At 39.1% G+C, this 19,796-nt stretch overlaps 1 protein-coding gene across 3 annotated transcripts in view; it reads right to left on the reverse strand.

Moving 5' to 3' along the window:
• The window catches only part of CDC42BPA (CDC42 binding protein kinase alpha (DMPK-like)), a 628,044-nt gene that overhangs the window by 54,577 nt on the left and 553,671 nt on the right, over nucleotides 1-19,796 (reverse strand). For all 3 annotated transcript variants that reach the window (XM_006871264.1, XM_006871263.1, XM_006871265.1), the window contains one exon: nucleotides 16,628-16,733. In XM_006871264.1, the coding sequence (XP_006871326.1) occupies nucleotides 16,628-16,733 (106 nt within the window). The remainder of the gene's footprint in view (nucleotides 1-16,627; nucleotides 16,734-19,796) is intronic.

Raw genomic sequence — 19,796 nt, forward strand, 5'->3', positions numbered from 1 at the left:
ATTAGATCAATAAACAACATACATTATCAATGGAGAAATGATTGGCATTGTCAAAGGCTTCATTTTTCCCCCCCAAAAAGCTAAAGAGGATATAGAGAAACTCTGTTAACTGATGATATGTGGAGGGGATTATAATCAATGTAATGAAACAAGGTATATGAATGTTTGAATGTGAAACCGATGATGTGCCCTGAAAACTTTCACTCAATCCACAATAAAAACCTTAAAAAAAAAAAAAAAAAAAAGGCTTCATTTTTCTTGGATCAACCATCAACACTCATGGAAGCAGCAGCCAAGAAATCAAATGACATTTTGCCTTAGGCAAAATGTCTAATTTGCACAAGAACTTTTTAAAGTGTTGAAAAGCAAAGATGTCAGTTTGAGGACTAGGGTGTACCTGACAGAAGCCATGGGATTTTCAATAACCTCATATGCATGTGGAAGTTGGACAGTGAATAAGGAAGACCGTAGAAGAATTTATGTGTTTGAGTTATGGTAGGGAGAAAAATATTAAAAGTACTATGGACTGCCAAAAGAACAAACAAATCTGTACTGGAAGAATTATAGCCAGGGTACTCCTTGGAAGCCAGGATGGCCAGATTTGGTCTCTCATATTTCAGACATATTATCAGGAGGGACTAGTCACTGAAGAAGGATATCATGTTTGGAGTGTCAGAGAAAAAGAGGAAGACCTCTAACAAGATGGACTTAGAAAAGTATTGCAGCGATGGGTTCAGGCCTAGCAATGATTGTGAGGCTGACCCAGAACCAGGCAGTGTTTGCTTCTGTTGCGCATAGGGTCGCTATGAGTCAGTATTGACTCAATAGCACCTAACAACAACAATGACATTTTACAGCAATGCATGTAAAAATTCTTAACAAACCCTAGTCAACAGAATTCAACAACATATGAAATGGACAAACCAGAATCATGACCAAATAGGATTCATACTAGGTATGCAAAGATTGTTCACTATAAGAAAACTAATCAACATATTCTATTATATAAATAAAACAAAGGAAAAGAACCACATGAACATATTGATGTTGTTGTTGTTAAGTGCCGTCGAGTCGGTTCCGACCCATAGCGACCCTGTACAGGGTTTCCGAGGGTGTAAATCCTTACAGGAGTAGAAAGCCTCATCTTTCTCCCGCGGAGCTGCTGGTAGTTTCGAACCGCTGACCTTAAGGTTCACAGCCCGATTCGTAACCACTACACTACCAGAGCTCCTTGAACATATTGATAGATGCAAAAAATGCATTTGACACAACCCAACATCTGTTTCTGATAAAAAACACTCAGTAAAATAGGAATAGAAGGGAAATTAATCAGTGTAATTAAGGGAATATATACAAAACCAATAGTCAACATTACTCTCAATGGAGAAAAACTGAAAGTATTGGCTTTGCAAATGGGAACCAGACAAAGATGCCATTTATCACCACTCTTATTCAACATTGTGCTGCAAGTCTTAGCCAGACCTATATGGCAAGAAAGGGAAATAAAAAGCATACAAATTGGCAAAGAAGAAGTAAAACTATCTCTGTTTGCAAATGATATGATTCTATACATAGACAATCCCAAAGTCTAAGCAAGAAAATTATTGGAACACACTGAAAGATTCAGCAAAGTAGCAGGGTACAGGATCAACAGACAGAAGTCAGTTGGACTCTTTCATACTAATAAACAAAGCTATGAAAAGGAAATGAAAAAAAAAAACACCAATACTATTTATAACAGCCACCCAAAAGATGAAACATTCAGGAATAAATCTATCCAGAGAAACAAAAGACCTTAGAAAAACAAAGAAAACTACAAAATACTATTATAAGAAACTTACAAAAATGGACAAATACCACCCCCTCCATACACAGAGTAGACAGGGATGTGCAACTTGGACATTGGCTACCCAAAATGGGGGAGCTACAAAGCAAGAAGTGACTGGCTTACAAGCTTTTAAGAGGGAGCCTAGATCCAGAGGGCATGTACAATCTCCACAGAGTAGAATCCAATCTGTCTGGGTGGGGTTGATGAAAGGAGATGGGGATAGGTCTCTTGTGATACAATAGTGAATAACCGTTATCAGGGCTGATTGTGAGGGCTGGAAATATAAAGGTAGACGTTTTGTAGCAAAAGGAGGGGAGTGATTGACTTTGCAGTCTAGGAGCAGAGGTACCTGGGACCATCAAGTGAAAAGAGTGGAGTGCGGGACCCTACCTAGAGAAGCAGTGACGCTAGAAATGGAGGCAGATATGATGACATGGAGAGATGAAGCGGCTGGGGACTTTAGACCCACAGAGGGAGAAGGGCTATGTGCTGATGACCCAGGGGACAGGCTTGCAGAGTATACCCTTTGGTTGGCTGATGATGCATGCAGAGGATTGTAACCATGGCAATGAAATGATATATGATAGGATGAATGTAAAGCTAATATTCTCCCATATAATATCACATAATTCACAATAAAACATTAAAAAAAAATGAACAAATATACAAGGGTGAGTAAAAAATTATCTGTACTTTGGCTGTAGAATTTATTTTAAAATCAACTTTTAGGAAAAACAAATACATTTAAAAAATGTTTTATTGTGAATTATGTGACAGTTTACATGGGAGAACATTAGCTTTACATTCATCATATCATATATCGCTATATTGCCATGGTTACAATCCCCTCCATGCATCATCAACCAACCAAAGGGTACACCCTGCGAACCTGCCCCCCTGATCGTCAGCACACAGCCCCTCTCCCTCTCTGTATCTAGAGTTCCCAGACGCTCCATCTCTCCACGTCATCATCTCTGCTTCCATCTCTGGCGTCACTGTTTCTCTGGGCAGGGTCACATACGCTGCACTTCTCCCTTGATGGTCCCAGGGACCTCCGTGCCTGGATTGTAAAGTCAACCACTCCCATCCTTTTGCTACAAAGTGTCTACCTTTATATTTTCAACCCTCACAGTCAGTCCTGATAGTAATTATTCACTATTGTACCACATGAGTGCTATCCACATCTCCTTTTCATCAGTCCCACCCAGACAGATTAGATACTACTCAGTGGAGATTCTACCTTCCTCCACGCCCTCTAGATCTAGGCTCCCTCTTGAAAACTTGTAAACCAGTCACTTCTTGCCTTTGTAGTGCCTCCCCCCACCATTTTGAGTAGCCAATGTCCAAGTTGTCCATCCCTGTGTATCCTGCCAAATACATCATTTTTGGCATAATCTCTTTGCTTTTCAATACACTTTGTTCATCTGTCAATAAACATTCATATTCCCTTATTAAAAAATGTTTTAGACTGAACTGTAGGCCATGAATGCACTGCTGTCTTCAATAGAGGAGAATCTTTGACTTCAAACAGTTGCTTTCAGGGGACCAAACAGGTGAATGTCTGATGGAGAAAGATCAGAACAACTGGGAGTCTGCTTTAACACCTCATAATGGAAGCTTTTCCAGTGTCAACATTGTGGGCAGAGGTCTGAGGATGCACACTGTCATACAAGATCACAACACCCTTGGACAGCAGTACTCCACATTTAATCCAAAGTTAAGGCTTCAGTTCTTCGGTGAGCATCTCACTGTAATGAGCACTGCTGATTGTTGAACCTTTTTTCTGATAGTGTTCCAATATAGCCCCAGAAAACTGTAAGCATAAATTTTCTAGTTGATGGCTGACTTTTTAACTTTTTCTTGATTTCCCATTGAGGATGTTTCCATTCCATAGTCTGCCATTTACTCTTAGGCTTATAGTGAAGAATCCATGTCTCATCACCAGTAAAGATTTTTATTGAATAGAAACTTGAAAAAAATGTTTTATTGTGAATTATGTGATAGTTTACATGGGAGAACATTAGTTTTACATTCATCCTATCGTATATCATTTCATTGCCATGGTTACAATCCCTTCCATGCATCATCAACCAACCAAAGGGTATACACTACAAGCCTGACCCCTGGTCATCAGCACACAGTCCCTCTCCCTCTCTGTGTCCCCAACTGCTCCATCTCTCCACGTCATCATCTCTGCCTCTATCTCAGGCATCACTGCTTCTCCGGGTAGGGTTCCGCTCTCCGCTCTTCCCCCTTGATGGTTCCAGGGACCTCTGCTCCTAGAATGAAAAATTAATCACTCCCCTCCTTGCTACAATACTTCTACCTTTACATTTCCAACTCTCACAAACAGTCCTGATAACAATTATTCACTATTGTATCAAAAGAGACCCATATGCATTTCATTTTATCAGCCCTGCCTAGACAGATTGGATTCTACTCAGTGGAGATTCTTCCTTCGTTCATGCCTCTGAATCTAGGTTCTCTCTTGAAAGCTTGTAAACCAGTCATTTTTTGCCTTTGTAGCGCCCCCCCCCCCATTTTGGGTAGCCAATGTCCAAGTTGCCCATCCCTGTCTACTCTGTGTATGCAGGGGGTGGTAACGATTCTTGCTGTAAGGATTTGTTCCCTCTTTTGAGCTACTGAATCCATAGGTGTAGGTCTAGTTCATCAAATTGTATCAGATTATTCTTTTTTTCCTCTTCTTTCTTCTAGTTGAGCTCTGTCATCCAGTCATTGAAGCCAGACCAAATGGGTATTATTTGTAAGTGTGGGTGTTCTTGTACATATGTCCTCTCTTTTTATCAGCTGGACGCTTCACTCTCCACTCGAATCCTCTGTGACTATGTCACTGACTCTGGGCCAAAGAGTCTCCAGGTCTTGCAACACTGCTGGCCAACCAGGTCTCCAACTGGGTTCACCGGAGTCTATTGAACATTGTAGGGCTTAGCTCACAGCTTCATTGCTGTTTTTCCCTCATTTCCCCTTATCAAACGTGGTCACCAATCAGGACGTGTATTCCCATTGAGTCTTAATCTTGGAAAGGGTTTTGCCCTGAGGGGACCCAACCACTTGCCTTGATATTTCCTGGGCAGGCAACTTGCTTGTTCTTGTAGTAATCAGTCGGTCTACCTATATCGTTTTGTATTTTTACTGTCAGTCTTTCTTTCAAGGAGCATCTTCTGTTCTTCTAGCTGCTTCAGGCTGGTCTGCTTGTCCTTTCAAGTGGAAATTTCCAACCTCAGAAGATTTTGGATGCTGTTCAGGATTCCACCTATGGTCTCATGTAATGCAGAGGCTGTGCAGGAAGCCTCCTTCACTGGGCACATTGTATCCCCATTTTAGGTATTCCAATCAGTTATAGGCAGAAGACGGACTTACAAGCTTTCTATGGTGATATTTCTGGCTAACCCTTTCTCTCTCCCTCCAGTGTCTATTTTATAATGGTATGCAAGGGAAACCAAGATTCAAAAGACAGCCAAGCATCTTAACATTATTCCCCCCTTTTGCCCATTCCAACCATGTCTCTGTATCCCAGAGCCCTGTTGTTCCAAGGTTGTGCATATATCATTATTTCCCTCTGTCCCACTTAGCCCATGCAAACCTGCCCAATTGTTCTCCCATCTGCTTTGTTTTTCTTTATAGGAACTTTTATCTTCCTTCAAACACTGGTCAAAATTTAGTTTGCAGATGTCCAAACGCTTATGTTTAAGCTCTTTTGTGAGTTGTTTCTGGTCTGTGATAGGTGCTATGTTAACTTGATTGAGCCAGGATTCCCAGTTGTTTGGCAGTTGATAGTTAAATCTATGATGACTGACTATGAGCAACCAATCAATTGAAAGGATGTTTCCTTGAGGGTGTAGCCTGCTCCCAATATGATGGAAATAGTTAATACAGGAAAGACTGGCTCTCTTCCCTTCTGGGTCTGGATCTTGCATCTGGGTTGTCCTCCAACCTCCATTTCTTTAAACATGAGACAGCGGCCTGTTCTATTGTGTGTTTACCTGCTGGGCCTGTCCACTGAGTGTTCCTATAAAACCAGATGCCCCTTGGAGGGCCCTGCATGCCTGTTTGTATTGCCCTGGTTCGTGTGTTCCATGCTGCCGGTGCCCAAGCCTTGGTCAACTGTTACCTATTGCCACCTCTGCTCCAGTGCAAAGGTTCTACTCTGTGCCCTGACTTGGGATTCCTGCCTTAATAAGCCACCTGCCAATCTTGGTTCAACTGACCTGAACTTGGGACTCTTTTGTCTCACAACTGTGAGCCATTTCCTTGATATAAACTTCTCTTTTTGTTATATATATACACACACACACACACACATATATATATATGTATATATATATATGTATATATACATATATACATATATATATATATGTATATATACATATATATATATACATATATATTGTTGTTATTGTTGTCAGGTGCTATCAAGTCGGAACCGACTCATAGCGACCCCATGCACAACAGAACGAAACAATGTCCGATCCTGGGCCAACCTCACTACCGCTGTCACACTTGACATCATCAGTGATGCCACCTGGCTGATCCATCTCGTTGGGGGTCTTCCTCTTTTTCTCTGATCCTCCACCTTACCAAACATGACATCCTTCTCCAGCGACTGTTCTCTCCTGACAATATGTCCAAAGTATGAGAGACGAAGCCTAGCCATCCTGGCCTCCAAGGAGCACTCTGGCTGCACTTCTTCCAAAATAGATCTATTGGTTCTTTTAGCAGCCCATGGCACTGTCAATATTATCCTCCAACACCACAACTCAAAAGCATCAATTCTTCTACGGTCTTCCTTATTCACTGTGCAGCTTTCACATCCATATGAGGTTATTGAAAATACCATGGCTTGGGTCAGGTGCACCTAAGTCCTTAAACTGACACCTCTGCTCTTCAACACTTTAAAAAGTTCCTGTGCAGCAGATTTGCCCAATGCAATACATCGTCTGATCTCTTGACTGTTGCTTCCACGAGCGTTGACAGTTGATCCTGCTCCTGTAAAGATTTACAGCCTCGGAAACCCTGTACAGGGTCGCTATGAGTCGGAACTGACACCATGGCACATAACAACAACAACAACAACAACAAGTCGACTCATAGCGACCCTGACGGGAGCAGAAAGCCTCATCTTTCTCCCACAGAACAGTTGGCAATTTCGAACTGCTGACCTTGTGGTTCGCAGCCCGATTCATAACCACTACACTACCAGAGCTCCTTTATATATATATATTACACACACACACACACACACATATATACACATATAAATATATAGATACAGACATAGATAGAGATATATATAGATACAGCAATGGTTTTGCTTCTCTAGAGAACCCAGCCTAAGATAGTACCCAACTCACATAAACTTTTTGAAACCTAAGTCTGTCATGGATTATTTCATAGGCAGGGTCATGGCTGATTGGGAAATGATTTGCCATATAATCCACTGTCACTCATCTATTTGAAAGAACCATTTCCTGTGCATGCTTCAATGTTGTCATCAGCCGTGGACACAGATGGGCATTTTAATATAACCAGAGTGCAGATAATTTTGATTCACTCTCATATATGCTCAAGATAATAAGACTTAACACTGTGAAAATGTCAACACTACTCAAAGCAATCTATAGATATAATGCAATCCCAACCCAGATTTCAACATCATTCTTTAATGAAATGGAAAAGCTGATAACTAACTATATGAAAAGGAACAAGACCTAAGTAAGTAAAGCATTACTTTAGAAAAAGAACAATGGTGGAGGCTTCTCACTTCCTGATCTCAAAATCAGTCACAGTGATTAAAACAGTCTGATACTGCTATGATGAAAGATACATACACCAATGGAACAGAATTGAGAACCCAGAAGTAAATACAGTCAGCTGATCTTTGACAAAAGGATAAAACATATTAAATGGGGAAAAGACAGTCTCTTCAACAAAAGGTGCTGACAAAATTGGAATTCCATTTGAAATAAAACAAGACCCATATCTCAACACCATACACAAAAGCAAACTCAATCTAGATTAAAGATTTAAATGTAAAACCTAGAACTATAAAAATCATCAGTGAGGTAAAAAGATATGGGGAACAGATTCTTATGATTCAATAGTGAGTAATTGTTACCATGACTAACTGTGACAGTTATAACTGTAAAGGTAGAAGTTTTATAACAAAAACAGGGGTGTAGTTAATCTTACAGTCCAGAAACTGAGGACCTTAGGACCATCAAGGGAGAAGAGCACAAGCAGAATGCGGGACCTTATCCAGAGAAGCAGTGACACCAGAGATGGAGGCAGACATGAGGACATGGAGAGAGGGGGCAGCTGAGGACTCTAGACTCATGGAAAGAGCAAGATTTAGTGCTGGTAGCCAGAAGGCAGGCTTGCAGAATGTACCCTTGGGTTGTTTAAATTATTATATATTCCTGAGTGTTTTTGTGTACATTGCCCCCTCCCCAAAAAACGATGACAGAGGGAATAGAAGCAAGTATTGTTGAGTGATGATGCATGCAGGAGATTGTAATCACTGCAATGAAACAATGGTGTAAAACTGGTGTTCTCCCATGTAAATGATCATGCAATTAAAAAAAAATAAATAAATAAATAAAGATGATCAGTGAAAAAACAGGACAAACTTTGGGGCTCTGATATGTGTATTAGTACATATCAAACATAAGGAGCTCTGGTAGTGTAGTGGTTACTAATTGGGCTGCCAATCTCACGGTCAGCAGTTCAAAACTACCAGCTCTTCTGCGGGAGAAAGATGAGGTTTTCTGCTCCCGTAAAGATTTACAGCCTCAGAAACCCTGTACAGGGTTGGTATGAGTCAGAATTGACTCCACGGCACATAACAATAAACAACATATCAAAAATAACTAAACACAGACAAACAGCTGGAGACAGAGATGACTGGAACCTCCCCAAAATTATATACTTATGTCTATCAAAAGAGTAAAAAGAGAGCCCACAGACTGGGAAAATTTTTTTTGCAATGATTTATCAGACAAAGGACTAATATTTAAAGTTTATAGAAAACTATAATACCTCTATATAAGAAGAAGACAAGAAAATTTTTTGTTCACCCTCATACATGCTAATGAATAGTAAGACAACACTATGAAAATGTCAACATTACTCAAAGCACTCTATAGATATAATGCAAAAAAATGGGCAGAGTACATGAACAAACACTTCACCAAAGATATTCAGGCAGCCAACAACCCTTTGAAGAAATGTTGAAAATCATCAGCAATTAGAAAGATGTACATCAAAATGACTGTGAGATATTATCTCAACCCAGCATTAATAGCACAGTTAAAAAATACTGAAAACAGAGACTGGGACCCTCCTACATTGCTGGTGGAACTGAAAATCATGCAACCACTGTGGAAAATGGTATGGTGCTTGTAAAAGTTAAAGTTTTGTGCTAACTTGACTGGACCAGGATTCCCAGTAGTTTGACAGTTGAGATGTAGCTTGGCAGTTGAGTTGTGGTTGCCCTGAGTCACAATTGACTCTACAGCACTTAACAGTAACAAGCACATATACTTTATTTGAGTTTCAGTTTGAGAGGTTAAGAGAAGATCTGATAGTTTATTTGGTTGGTTCACTGAAGCACGGACTGTGCAGGGGCCTATAAATATCAAGTTGAGGTACCAGATCTTGGTATTCTATAGAGGAAGGGAATCCAAAGACTTCAGGAAATTGTCATGTTATCCCCCAGCCTAAGACATTTGGTACTGACAGTGGTTCTAGAAAAACAAAATTGTAGGATGAGTTTTTACAATGATCCTCAAGTTTGACTAATTTTAAAGGTACTGATAACTCTGCCTCCACTAATAAAGAGGGGGTGGATAATCCACGATGTGAGCTGTCAATATTAATATGTAAAGTATCACCACCAGTCAGTCGATCACATAATGGAGAGAAACAAGGCTCTTGGTGATGTTGTGTATGATACTGTAATGCAATTTTGTCAGGATGAGAAGTACAGAAAAGTCGGTTGGTTGGTTCTACCTACAACAGAGCAACTGGTAAAAGAAAGACGCACTAAGGGCTCCAGTCCCTAGAGAAGGGAATCATGCTTATTAAAGTGGAGGGTCAAGTGCCACATAAAAGACCTCAAACTTTCCATGTACTCTGAAAGAAAGTTTATTTCTTGCAGTAGCACAGCTGATATTGCCAGAGTCTTGTTGTAAGAGTGGCTGAATTACAACAGCCGCTGAATTCCCAAGTTGGAATGGTGTCTGATTCTAAACTGAGGGCTATGATTGGGAAGAAATGGGATGCTGAAACTTGGAATGGGGACATATGGGCAGATAATCAGAAAGCTGGAGACAAAGAGCCTGTAAATTCCATTGAATCACTTTTGCCCCACCCCTCCCATATGTAAAGATTACTTCATCTTTGTCTGTCGATCCATTACCAATAAAACAGTATCCCCACTGCCCACACTTGATGAGATTAACCCATCTGTGACTTCTGAGATGATGTCTGAGGTACTGTCTGGGGAATCTCCTAAGGTAGATATCTTGCCAAACATTGCTGAATGTTCCCAGGAAACACCTCCACCAATTACAGCGTCTAGACCTATAACTAAACTTAAGTCCCAGTAAAACCCAAAAGATGAAGTACAAATTTTGACCCAACAAGAAGTACACTACACTCTAAAAGAGTGATTTTTGATTTACAAAAATGTAGAGAATATGTATGGGAATGGCTATTAAGGGTATGGGATAATGGTGCAAAGAACATAGGGTGGAATCAGTCTGAGTTTATTGATATGGGCCCATTAAGGATACTAGAAGGTCAGGATGGCCAAGTGGCCTAAGGTACTTTATTCAGGAAGCAGTTTCCCCTGGAGGTATGGGTTCAAATTCCACTTCTAACTACTCTTTGGGGTCCTGGTGGAGCACTGTGGGATAAACACTGGACTGTTAACCACATGGTTAGTTTTTCAAATCCACCAGCCACTCCTTAGAGACCCAATACGAGGTTGCTATGAATTAGAAGTGACTCAATAGCACTTAACAACAATAATAAAAAGTACATATGCTCCATTCAGTATTTCAGCTTCAGCGGTTAGGAGAGGATCTAATATTTTATTTGGTTGGTTTATTGAAACAAGGATTGCATGGTGGCCTACATGCAATCAAGTTCAAGTACCAGACCTGCTTTGGTATTCTGTAGAGGGAGGCATCTTCAGGCATTGGCATGTTAGACTGGATTTATCAGGATAAACCCATAAACCCACACATGGAGTGCCCAGAGGACACATCTTTTACAACAGTTAGGAACACATTTGTGAAGGAAGCCCCAGCCTCCTTGAAGACTGCTGATTGCGAGTTTGTATAAGCCATATTTGACAGTAGGAACTGCCCTAAATGAATTTAGACACCTAGCTCCAGTCCCTAGAGAAGGGCATCATGCTTATTAAAGTGGAGGGTCAGTGAAAAAGAGGAAGACCTCCAACCAGATGGATTGGTACAGTAGCAGCAGCAATGGGCTCCAGCTTAACAATGACTATGAGCATGGCAAAGGACTGGGAAGTCTTTTGCTCTGTTGTGCATAGGGTTGCTGTGAGTTAGAACCAACCTGATGACACCTAACAACAACAACTACAATGGGGGTGATTGGACCCTATGGTGGTAAGAGCCAAATGACAGCAGTTAATCAATAAAGATAAGGTTGGTCAATACAATAGACAGCAGGATCAAAGTAGTAATCAGAATAGTCTGACTCCTGTGGACTTATGGCATTTGCTAATTTAGGCAGGATGTCTCCAGGAGAGAGACAGATGGGAAACCTACTAAATATTTACTTGATTTATACAAGAGGAAGAATTCTGGGTCAAGTGAACAGCAGTGTAACTTGAATCACCAGAAAAGAGAGTCACAGCCTCTCATTCAATTCCCAGATGGGAGCCAGTTTATAGACCCACAACCCTTTGAATGAAGGGGTGGTTGGATCCACTTGAGGACGAACCCTACTCCCATGCCAGCTGTTAGTTTTTCTTCCAGCCTTTCTTCCAAAGGGCTCTACAGCCCGTTCACTGGGGAAAAGGAAATAATTAGACTTTTGGGGATTACTGGACAGTACTACCATGTCCTATGATTAAAGTTAATGGTAAACTACAGTAACCCAGTCATGGTGTGGCATTGTGGATTAATGTGCCAGACTGCAAAGCTGTTTGAACTGCAAGGTCAGTGGTTCAAGCTCATCAACTGCTCCTCAGAAACCCTATACAGAGTCGCTATGGGTCGGAATCAACTCGATGGCATTTAACAACAACAACAACTAATAGCTCAGGCACCTTCAGGAATGAAGGTTTAGGTCACGCCAGCAGGCAAAGCTGAAGTGTTGGCCAAGGACAAAGGAAATGCAGAATAGGTAGAGGAAGCAGGTAACTCTTAACAGTTATAAGTTATATATTTAGAAGTACTTCTAAATATGATTACGGAAAGCTTGTAAATCTGTCTTCAGCCTATAATTGACTAAAAAAGGGGTTCTACAACTTGCCCAGTGAAATAGGCTTCCTATGGAGCCTCTGTAGTCTGTAGGACTTTAGGTGGACTCCTGAGCCCCATCCAGAACCTTCTGAGGTGGGATAGTCCCACTTGAAAGGATACACAGACCAGCCTGGAACTTCTTGAAAGAAATATTAACAGGAAAAATCCAAAACAAAAATGGCAGTATTAAGATTGGTTATTACAAGAACAAGCAAGTTGTTCGCTGGGGAACCATTAAGGTAAGCAATTAAGTTCCTTCAGGATAAACCCCAATCCAAGACTGAAACACAAAGGGTACACTTGAGCAGGCATGTAAGCTTGCTGGTAACCATGTTGATCTTCTGGTGAGTAGAAAAGGGGGAAAGGCAGCAATGAAGATATGGGCTGAGTTTGATCATGTTCCATAGACTTTTGTTGACCTGGATATGAGGGAAAGAAGAGGAAGGGTTGGTTGGTCTGAAGTGTGGTGATACCTGGGAACTCCTGAATCCATGGACAAGGACACAGCCATAGAGAGCTAAAGCTGAAAGCGAAGTGTCCAGCTGATATGAAGTAAGCGGAGACACACAAGATCAGCCAAACTTGTAGACAGTACCCATTCAACATAGTTTTGATGGCTGATAATCAGAACTCAATTAGAGGAAGATTAAAAAAAATTTTTTTTAAATAAAGGAAACGTGTAAATTGCTACAATTTGATGAACTTGACCTATAATTATGGATGTAGTAGTTCAAAATACTGAGAGTGAAGGAGTCTTCACATCAAGGATCAATCCTATCCCCTCTATATACAGGGTTGATAGGGATGAGCAACTTAGACATTGGCTACCTAAAATGGTGGGGGTTATAAAGGCGCGAAGTGACTGGCATACAAGTTTTCAAGAGGGAGTGTAGTTTCAGAGGGTGTGGGGGAGGGCAGAATCCCCACTGAATAGTATTCATGTTGTCTAGACAGGTCTGGTGAAAAAAAATGGGGATAAGATTCTTATGATTCAGTAGTGAGTGATTGTTATCATGACTAATTGCTACTATCACAACTGTAAAAGTAGAAGTTTTATAATATAAAGGGGGGAGTAGTTAATCTTACAGTCCAGGAACAAAGGACCCTAGGACTATCAAAGAAGGAGAGCACGAGTGGAATGTGGCACCCTATCCAGAGAAGCAGTGACACCCAAGATGGAGACAGAGATGAGGACATGGAGAGAGAGCGAGCAGCCAAGGACTCTAGACTTATGGAAAGAGAAAGCCTGTGTGCTGGAGGCCAGGTGCTGGTGGCCAGGAGGCACGCTTGCAGAATGTGCCCTTGATGTGTTGTTGAAATGATTATATATTCCGGAGTGTTTTTGTGTACACCCCTCCCCCTCCCCCACAAAACAGAGGGAATAGAAGAAAATACTGTTGAATGATGATGCATGGAGGAGACTGTAATCATTGCAATGAAATGATGAGTGTAAAACTGATGTTTCCCCATGTAAATTATCACTCAATTCACAATTTAAAAATTATGTAAAAAAAGAAAGTTAAAGGGGATAGAGGTAAAAATACTGTTGTATATACAACCTTGGAGAAACAGTGTTCTGTGGGTAGATACATGGACAGGTACACAGGCTGAATGGATACGGGAGGGAGAGTACCCAAACACAAATAAAGATTTGACAGAGGATATATGTATGTGGTTATTAGCTTTGCTGCAAATACACCTATGGACGTGGTTGAGTATTTGTTTTTGTTGTTGTTGTTAAGTGCTGTCAAGTTGGTTCTGACTCATAGTGACTTTGTATAGGGTTTCTGAGGCTTTAAATTTTCACAAGAGCAGAAAATCTCATCTTTCTCCCATGTGGTGGAACATACAGTGAACAAAATGATGAAAACTTCTTAGATACTGTCAAACACCTTGAGACAATGAGTTGCTGGGCCTGGGGGCCAATTTGAACAACATAGTCTCTAAAGACAATGTTCTACATCTTACTTTGGTGATTAGTAACTGGAATCTTAAAAGCTCATTAGTGGCCGTCAATGGTGCAACTGTTGGTGTCTCCATGTACAGAAGAAAGAAGAGTGATGAAATTGAAGGAGCTTGGAATCAATTTGTTCAATGGACTAATGGAATACATGAACATCTGTCTCCATGACTTTGAGACCAGAAGAACTAAATGGTGCCGGCTACTACTACTAACAGCTTTGAAAGATCACATTAAAAGGTCCCGGATAGAGTGGGAGACAATGTGAAATGAAACATAATTATTAAAAAGACTGGGGTTACTGGTCAGAAAGATCCTCAGCAGGTCATCCTTCAGGTCTGGAATGGAACTCATCCTCATGTTCCAATTTTCTTCTATATATGTATACAGGGGGACAACAACACTAATAAGGTATGCTCAAGCAACATATTTATGGACATGATTTAGAGGGGTTTGGAAATAAGGTAGACTGAAATAGGAGCCATAAGAAGGAAGTGGGATAACTTGCTACATGGAGATGATTACAATTATTGAGATGAAATAAAGTGTGATTTGTTGAATACAAAATCAATGATCTGCTCTATAAACCTTCACTCAAGTCATAATAAAAAGTTTCCAAAGAAATTGGTAAGGAACTTAAGCCAAGTAGTTGCCATGAAGTTTTTCAGATAAATAGATTTAAAATGGACATTTACAAACGTTGTTGTTGTTGTTAAGTGCTGTTGAGTCGATTCCGACCAATAGCAACCCTGTATAGGGTTTCTGAGGAGTAGCTGGTGAGTTTTAACAACCGATCTTGCAGTTCAAATGGCTTTGCAGTCTGGTGCATTAACCCACAGCACCACACCAGGACTCCTTACAAACATTAGTACTGTTAGTACTGTCTAAGTTTGAAATGAGATAAGGCTTGAAAACTATATATTCTCTCTTTGTTTGACTTCAGTCACACCTTCCTAGTTAACAATATAGATGATTCCTACTCAGACTACTTGGCTGTCTTTTCTTCCTGACTCCCTTTAATTAGGTTTCCTAAGTTCTCTCCTTGCTCTCTTTTCATTCCACATGTGTTTTCTGGGTAATACTATCCATATTTATGACTTTGTACACTCAGAATTCTCAAATCTCTACTTTTCAACTCTGACCAATTTTTTGTTGTTGTTCTAAACTCATGTGTGTAATGGACTAGTTAGACAATGCAATCTGGATTTTCCACATTGGTTACAAGCAAACATAGAATGCTAGTAATTTGCCCTTTCCTCAAAGTATTCAAATACATGCTAACTACAAGTATATTATATAAAGAAAGCACATATATCTGACATTAAGACTGGAAGAGCTAAGAAACAGAAACTAGTATTAGAATTTGAATCAACTATTTTCTTGCCTTTTTCATAAGATGTGCCATATTACGGGATGAAAAAAGAGTGTATTTGTAAAACATTCATAAATAAATAATATGTTGTTGTTAAGTGCCATAGAGTTGGTTTTGACTCATAATGACCCTGTATAGGGTTTCCAATAAGCAGCTCCAGAGTTTGAATCACAAACTATATGGTTAGCAGTCCAGTACTTATCCTACAGCACTCTAAAATAAATAATATATCCAACCATAATTTAAATAATTTTAATGCCATAAGTCCTAGAAAAACTAAAGGGGCACCCACACAAAAAGACTTTGTTTTCTGCTCAAATGACCACTGATCCTTTCGCCTTCATTTCTTAGAATGTAAGCTCACCAGGGTAGGACTGTTCCTGTTCCTCACATTTGCTGCTGTAGCCCCAGAACATAGAAACAGTTATTCAATGAACATATGATGGCTGAAGCAATTTAAGGGTAGGGGAAAAGTTCTATTAATATTAGGAATAACATATCTTTTAAAGTATAGTGACAGACATTTCATACTTTCGAAGAGATACTGTTCTCCAGCTTTTCAATGGTAAGTTCTCTAAAAAATAAGGTTAAAATGAATTGAACGGATTCAGGGATAACTTTCATTCTTCTTGTCATATAGGTTAGTGGTATTTTTTTGGTACCACAAATTCACTTAGGTAACGAAACAAATGCAGAATAAAATATATGTAAATACATCTCGCTTGAAAAATGTAGCCATCTGTCTAGTTTTTCCAGTATTCAGCAGATTTTAGCATGGTGCTCAGCAGTTTAGTGCCAACCTTGTTAGCCCAGGAAAAGCAAATGACTACGTAAGACAAAAAATTTTTTTATCAATCTGTTAAAGAGAATAAAGTTATTTGAATTATAATTTAGATAGTAAATTTAGGAATCGGAATTCACATTTCTTTCCATTTTGTTCTTACCTTCACATGAACAGCCCTGTCTTATCAAACCAACCATCAATGAGGTACACTGATGACATTTTGTAGGAGTAGTAAATGATTTTACAAAAAATTGATGAGTCTTGCGCTGTAAGACAAAATTTTAAATGCACATATTAATATGAAAGGATTTACATAATGTGAGTCCCTCTGCTCCACAGCACCTACAAGAATACTTTCTAAATTGGGATATGATAAATTCTATTTCTTATCACATCTTCTTAAAATTTATGCTCTTCTAATATTATTATTATAAATTATTGATCAAGACAAATACAAATGATATAAGAAGTTAAATGCCATTTGAAATGTGTATAAAGTAAACTTTAGATTTTGGTGTGCTCTTAACTCTTAACATCACAACTTTTATAATTCTTCTTCAAATTACTCTCTAGTAAAGCATTAAATTAAAATTTGCACATTTATATCTATAAACAATATATAATTCACAATATATATTATACCATCTGAGGAAGAACAAACAATACTTTAAAGTTGTTATTTCTACTGTAAATCATACATTTCATTTTTCTGGAACCAAGGTCAAAGTACATGATTTACAAATCTGTTTCTTACCAAGGAAGCAGGTATTATTATACTTGAGCAGATCAAAATACACACATAACATTCCAGAAGGTGACTATTTGAAATTTCTTATTGAAAACACTATAAAGGTCTCTAAATCTTGTCTGATTTATATGATGGTAAACCAATATAGGGTTTACCTCTCTGGACTACTCTTTTATTCTCCAGATTAATTTTTATCATGTCAACAGTAAATGAATTATAATAAATATCTGTTCTTCCATTCAGCAAATTACTTAATTCATTTTGGTCTCATTCTCCTCATCTATAAAATAGGATCAATAATAACATATACTTTATGGGGTGGTTGTTGTTGTTGTTGTTGTCAGGTGCCATCGAGTCGGAACCGACTCATAGCGACTCCATGCACAGCAGAACGAAACAATGGGGTGGTTAGATGACTATTATAAACAAAGTCTTTCAGACAGTGCCAGGTATAATAAGTACTGAATACTTATTTATTTATGCAAACTAATAATTTGGTTAATTATTTCTTTTTTATATGTGTGACTGATTTAAACTAGTAGGAATTTTATTTAAATTCTGATAAAATGTGAAGACACTAATTAGAAACAGTTACAAAGTAGTATTTCAGGTGAAACTAATTTATATTAACAGAAAAAAACTAAAGGGAATGTTTAAAGTTTTTAAATTTAAGTTAAAAAAACAACCAAAAAAACCCCTAAAATGAGGTGAGACTCTCAAATTTAAAGCAGTCATGAACTCTGGTTCACTTCAAATCATTCCATTTTAGAAGTTCCTCAGGATCCTTGGTCTGTTTCAAGTCAGCACTGGGATTTGACGCTAAACTAAACAGAACATAAACAGATACTTAATGTATGCTTACTGAACACAAAGTAAGGTACAGACATTGAGCCAGTACTTTACATACATCATGTCATGTAATGGAAACAACTCTGGAAAATAGATATTATCTCCTTAGATAGATGAAAGACTCCTGGTATGGTGCTGTAGGATTAGTACTGGACTCTGGACCACCAGATTGGCAGTTCAAACCCAGTAGTTGCTCCTTGGAAACCCTATATAGGGTCGTTACAACTCGGAACTGACTCATTGGCATTTAACAGCAACAGCAGATAAATGAAGGAGCTAAAATTCAAAGAGCTGAAATTCCAACCCAGACTCTGCAACCTCTTAAAGTTTGGTACTCAAAAAACATGTAAAAAGACAACAAACAAACAAAAACCATGCAAAAACCGTGCGCCCAACCCAGGGAATACACAGGATATATTTCAAAACTAAGGCCTCTGTGCCACATATGATATTTTGCTTAACCTATCTCCTTGAAATCCTGGTGTGGTAGACCCCAAGGTTAGTTTGAACTACAAGGTCGCTCCTTGAAAACCCTACACAGGGTCGCTATGAGTCAGAACTGATTTGAAGGCACTTACTAACAACAACAACATCTCCTGTATACTTACTTTACTCAATCTCTAGCTCTCTGAGAAATTCACTATAAGAGTAAATTTTCTAGTGTTAAGTTTCATTGTTAAAAGTAAATTAGTGAAAAGATGCAAAGTTAGTTTGCTGATTAGTTTTCCAAGCTTTTTTTTTATTATTAAAAAAAGAATTAACTGCTCAAGGTAAGTAACTTCATTCTTGTATTCTTCATCTACAGTATAATGAATGAAATATAGCCAAAACAGCAGCAATAAAACAGCTGTGGTTATGACTAGCTTAATAGTAATTCTTCACAATAACTAAGACACTACTTTAAAAACATTTATTTTACACTTTGTTGCTGTTGTTGTTAGGTGCCATGGAATTGGTACCGACTCATACCGACCCTATGCACAACAGAACAAAACACTGCCTGCTCCTGGGCCAACTTCATAATTGTTGCCACGCTTGAGATTGTTGTGGTTTGCTGTGTTCTGTCAAGTTGCTTGTGTCCTGTCGAGATGTCAGAAGGAGCCAAATCAGGACTGTAAGATGTAAGGTGGATATCTAATGATTTCATTTAAAAACTCTCACAAAATTGCCCTTGTTTGATGAGAGGAATGAGCAGATTTGTCATGGTGGAGAAGGGTGCTCTGGTGAAGCCTTTCCGGGTGTTTTTCCTCTAAAGCTTTGGCAGACTTTCTCAAAACACTTTCACAGTTTGCAGATGTTACCATTGTTTGGCCCTTCTAAATGCCTTGTGCCTTTCAAAAACTTTTGCCATGACTTTTGTTATTGAGGTCTGATTTGTTTTGACTATACGACTTCCACCTCTTTGTAGCCGTGGCTTTGGTTGTGCTTTGTCTTCAGGATCACACTGGTAAAGCCATGTTTCATCGCCTGGTACAATTCTTCCAAGAAATGCTTCAGGATTTTGATCCTACTTCTTTAAAATTTCCATTGAAAGCTCTGCTCTTGTCTGTGGCTGATTTGGGTACAACAGTTTTGACAACCATTAAGCACAGAGTTTGCTGAACTTCAATTTTTTTCAGTGAGAAAATTTTTTTTCCAGGAACATGGTACATTCTTCCATTTTTGTAAGTCTCTTTTGGTTTCTTGTAGTAGTGTTTTGTAGTTTTCTTTGTATAAGTCCTTTGTTTCTCTG

The sequence above is a fragment of the Chrysochloris asiatica genome, unplaced genomic scaffold, assembly GCF_000296735.1.
Source record: "Chrysochloris asiatica unplaced genomic scaffold, ChrAsi1.0 scaffold00165, whole genome shotgun sequence".
NCBI classification, from domain to species: domain Eukaryota; kingdom Metazoa; phylum Chordata; class Mammalia; order Afrosoricida; family Chrysochloridae; genus Chrysochloris; species Chrysochloris asiatica.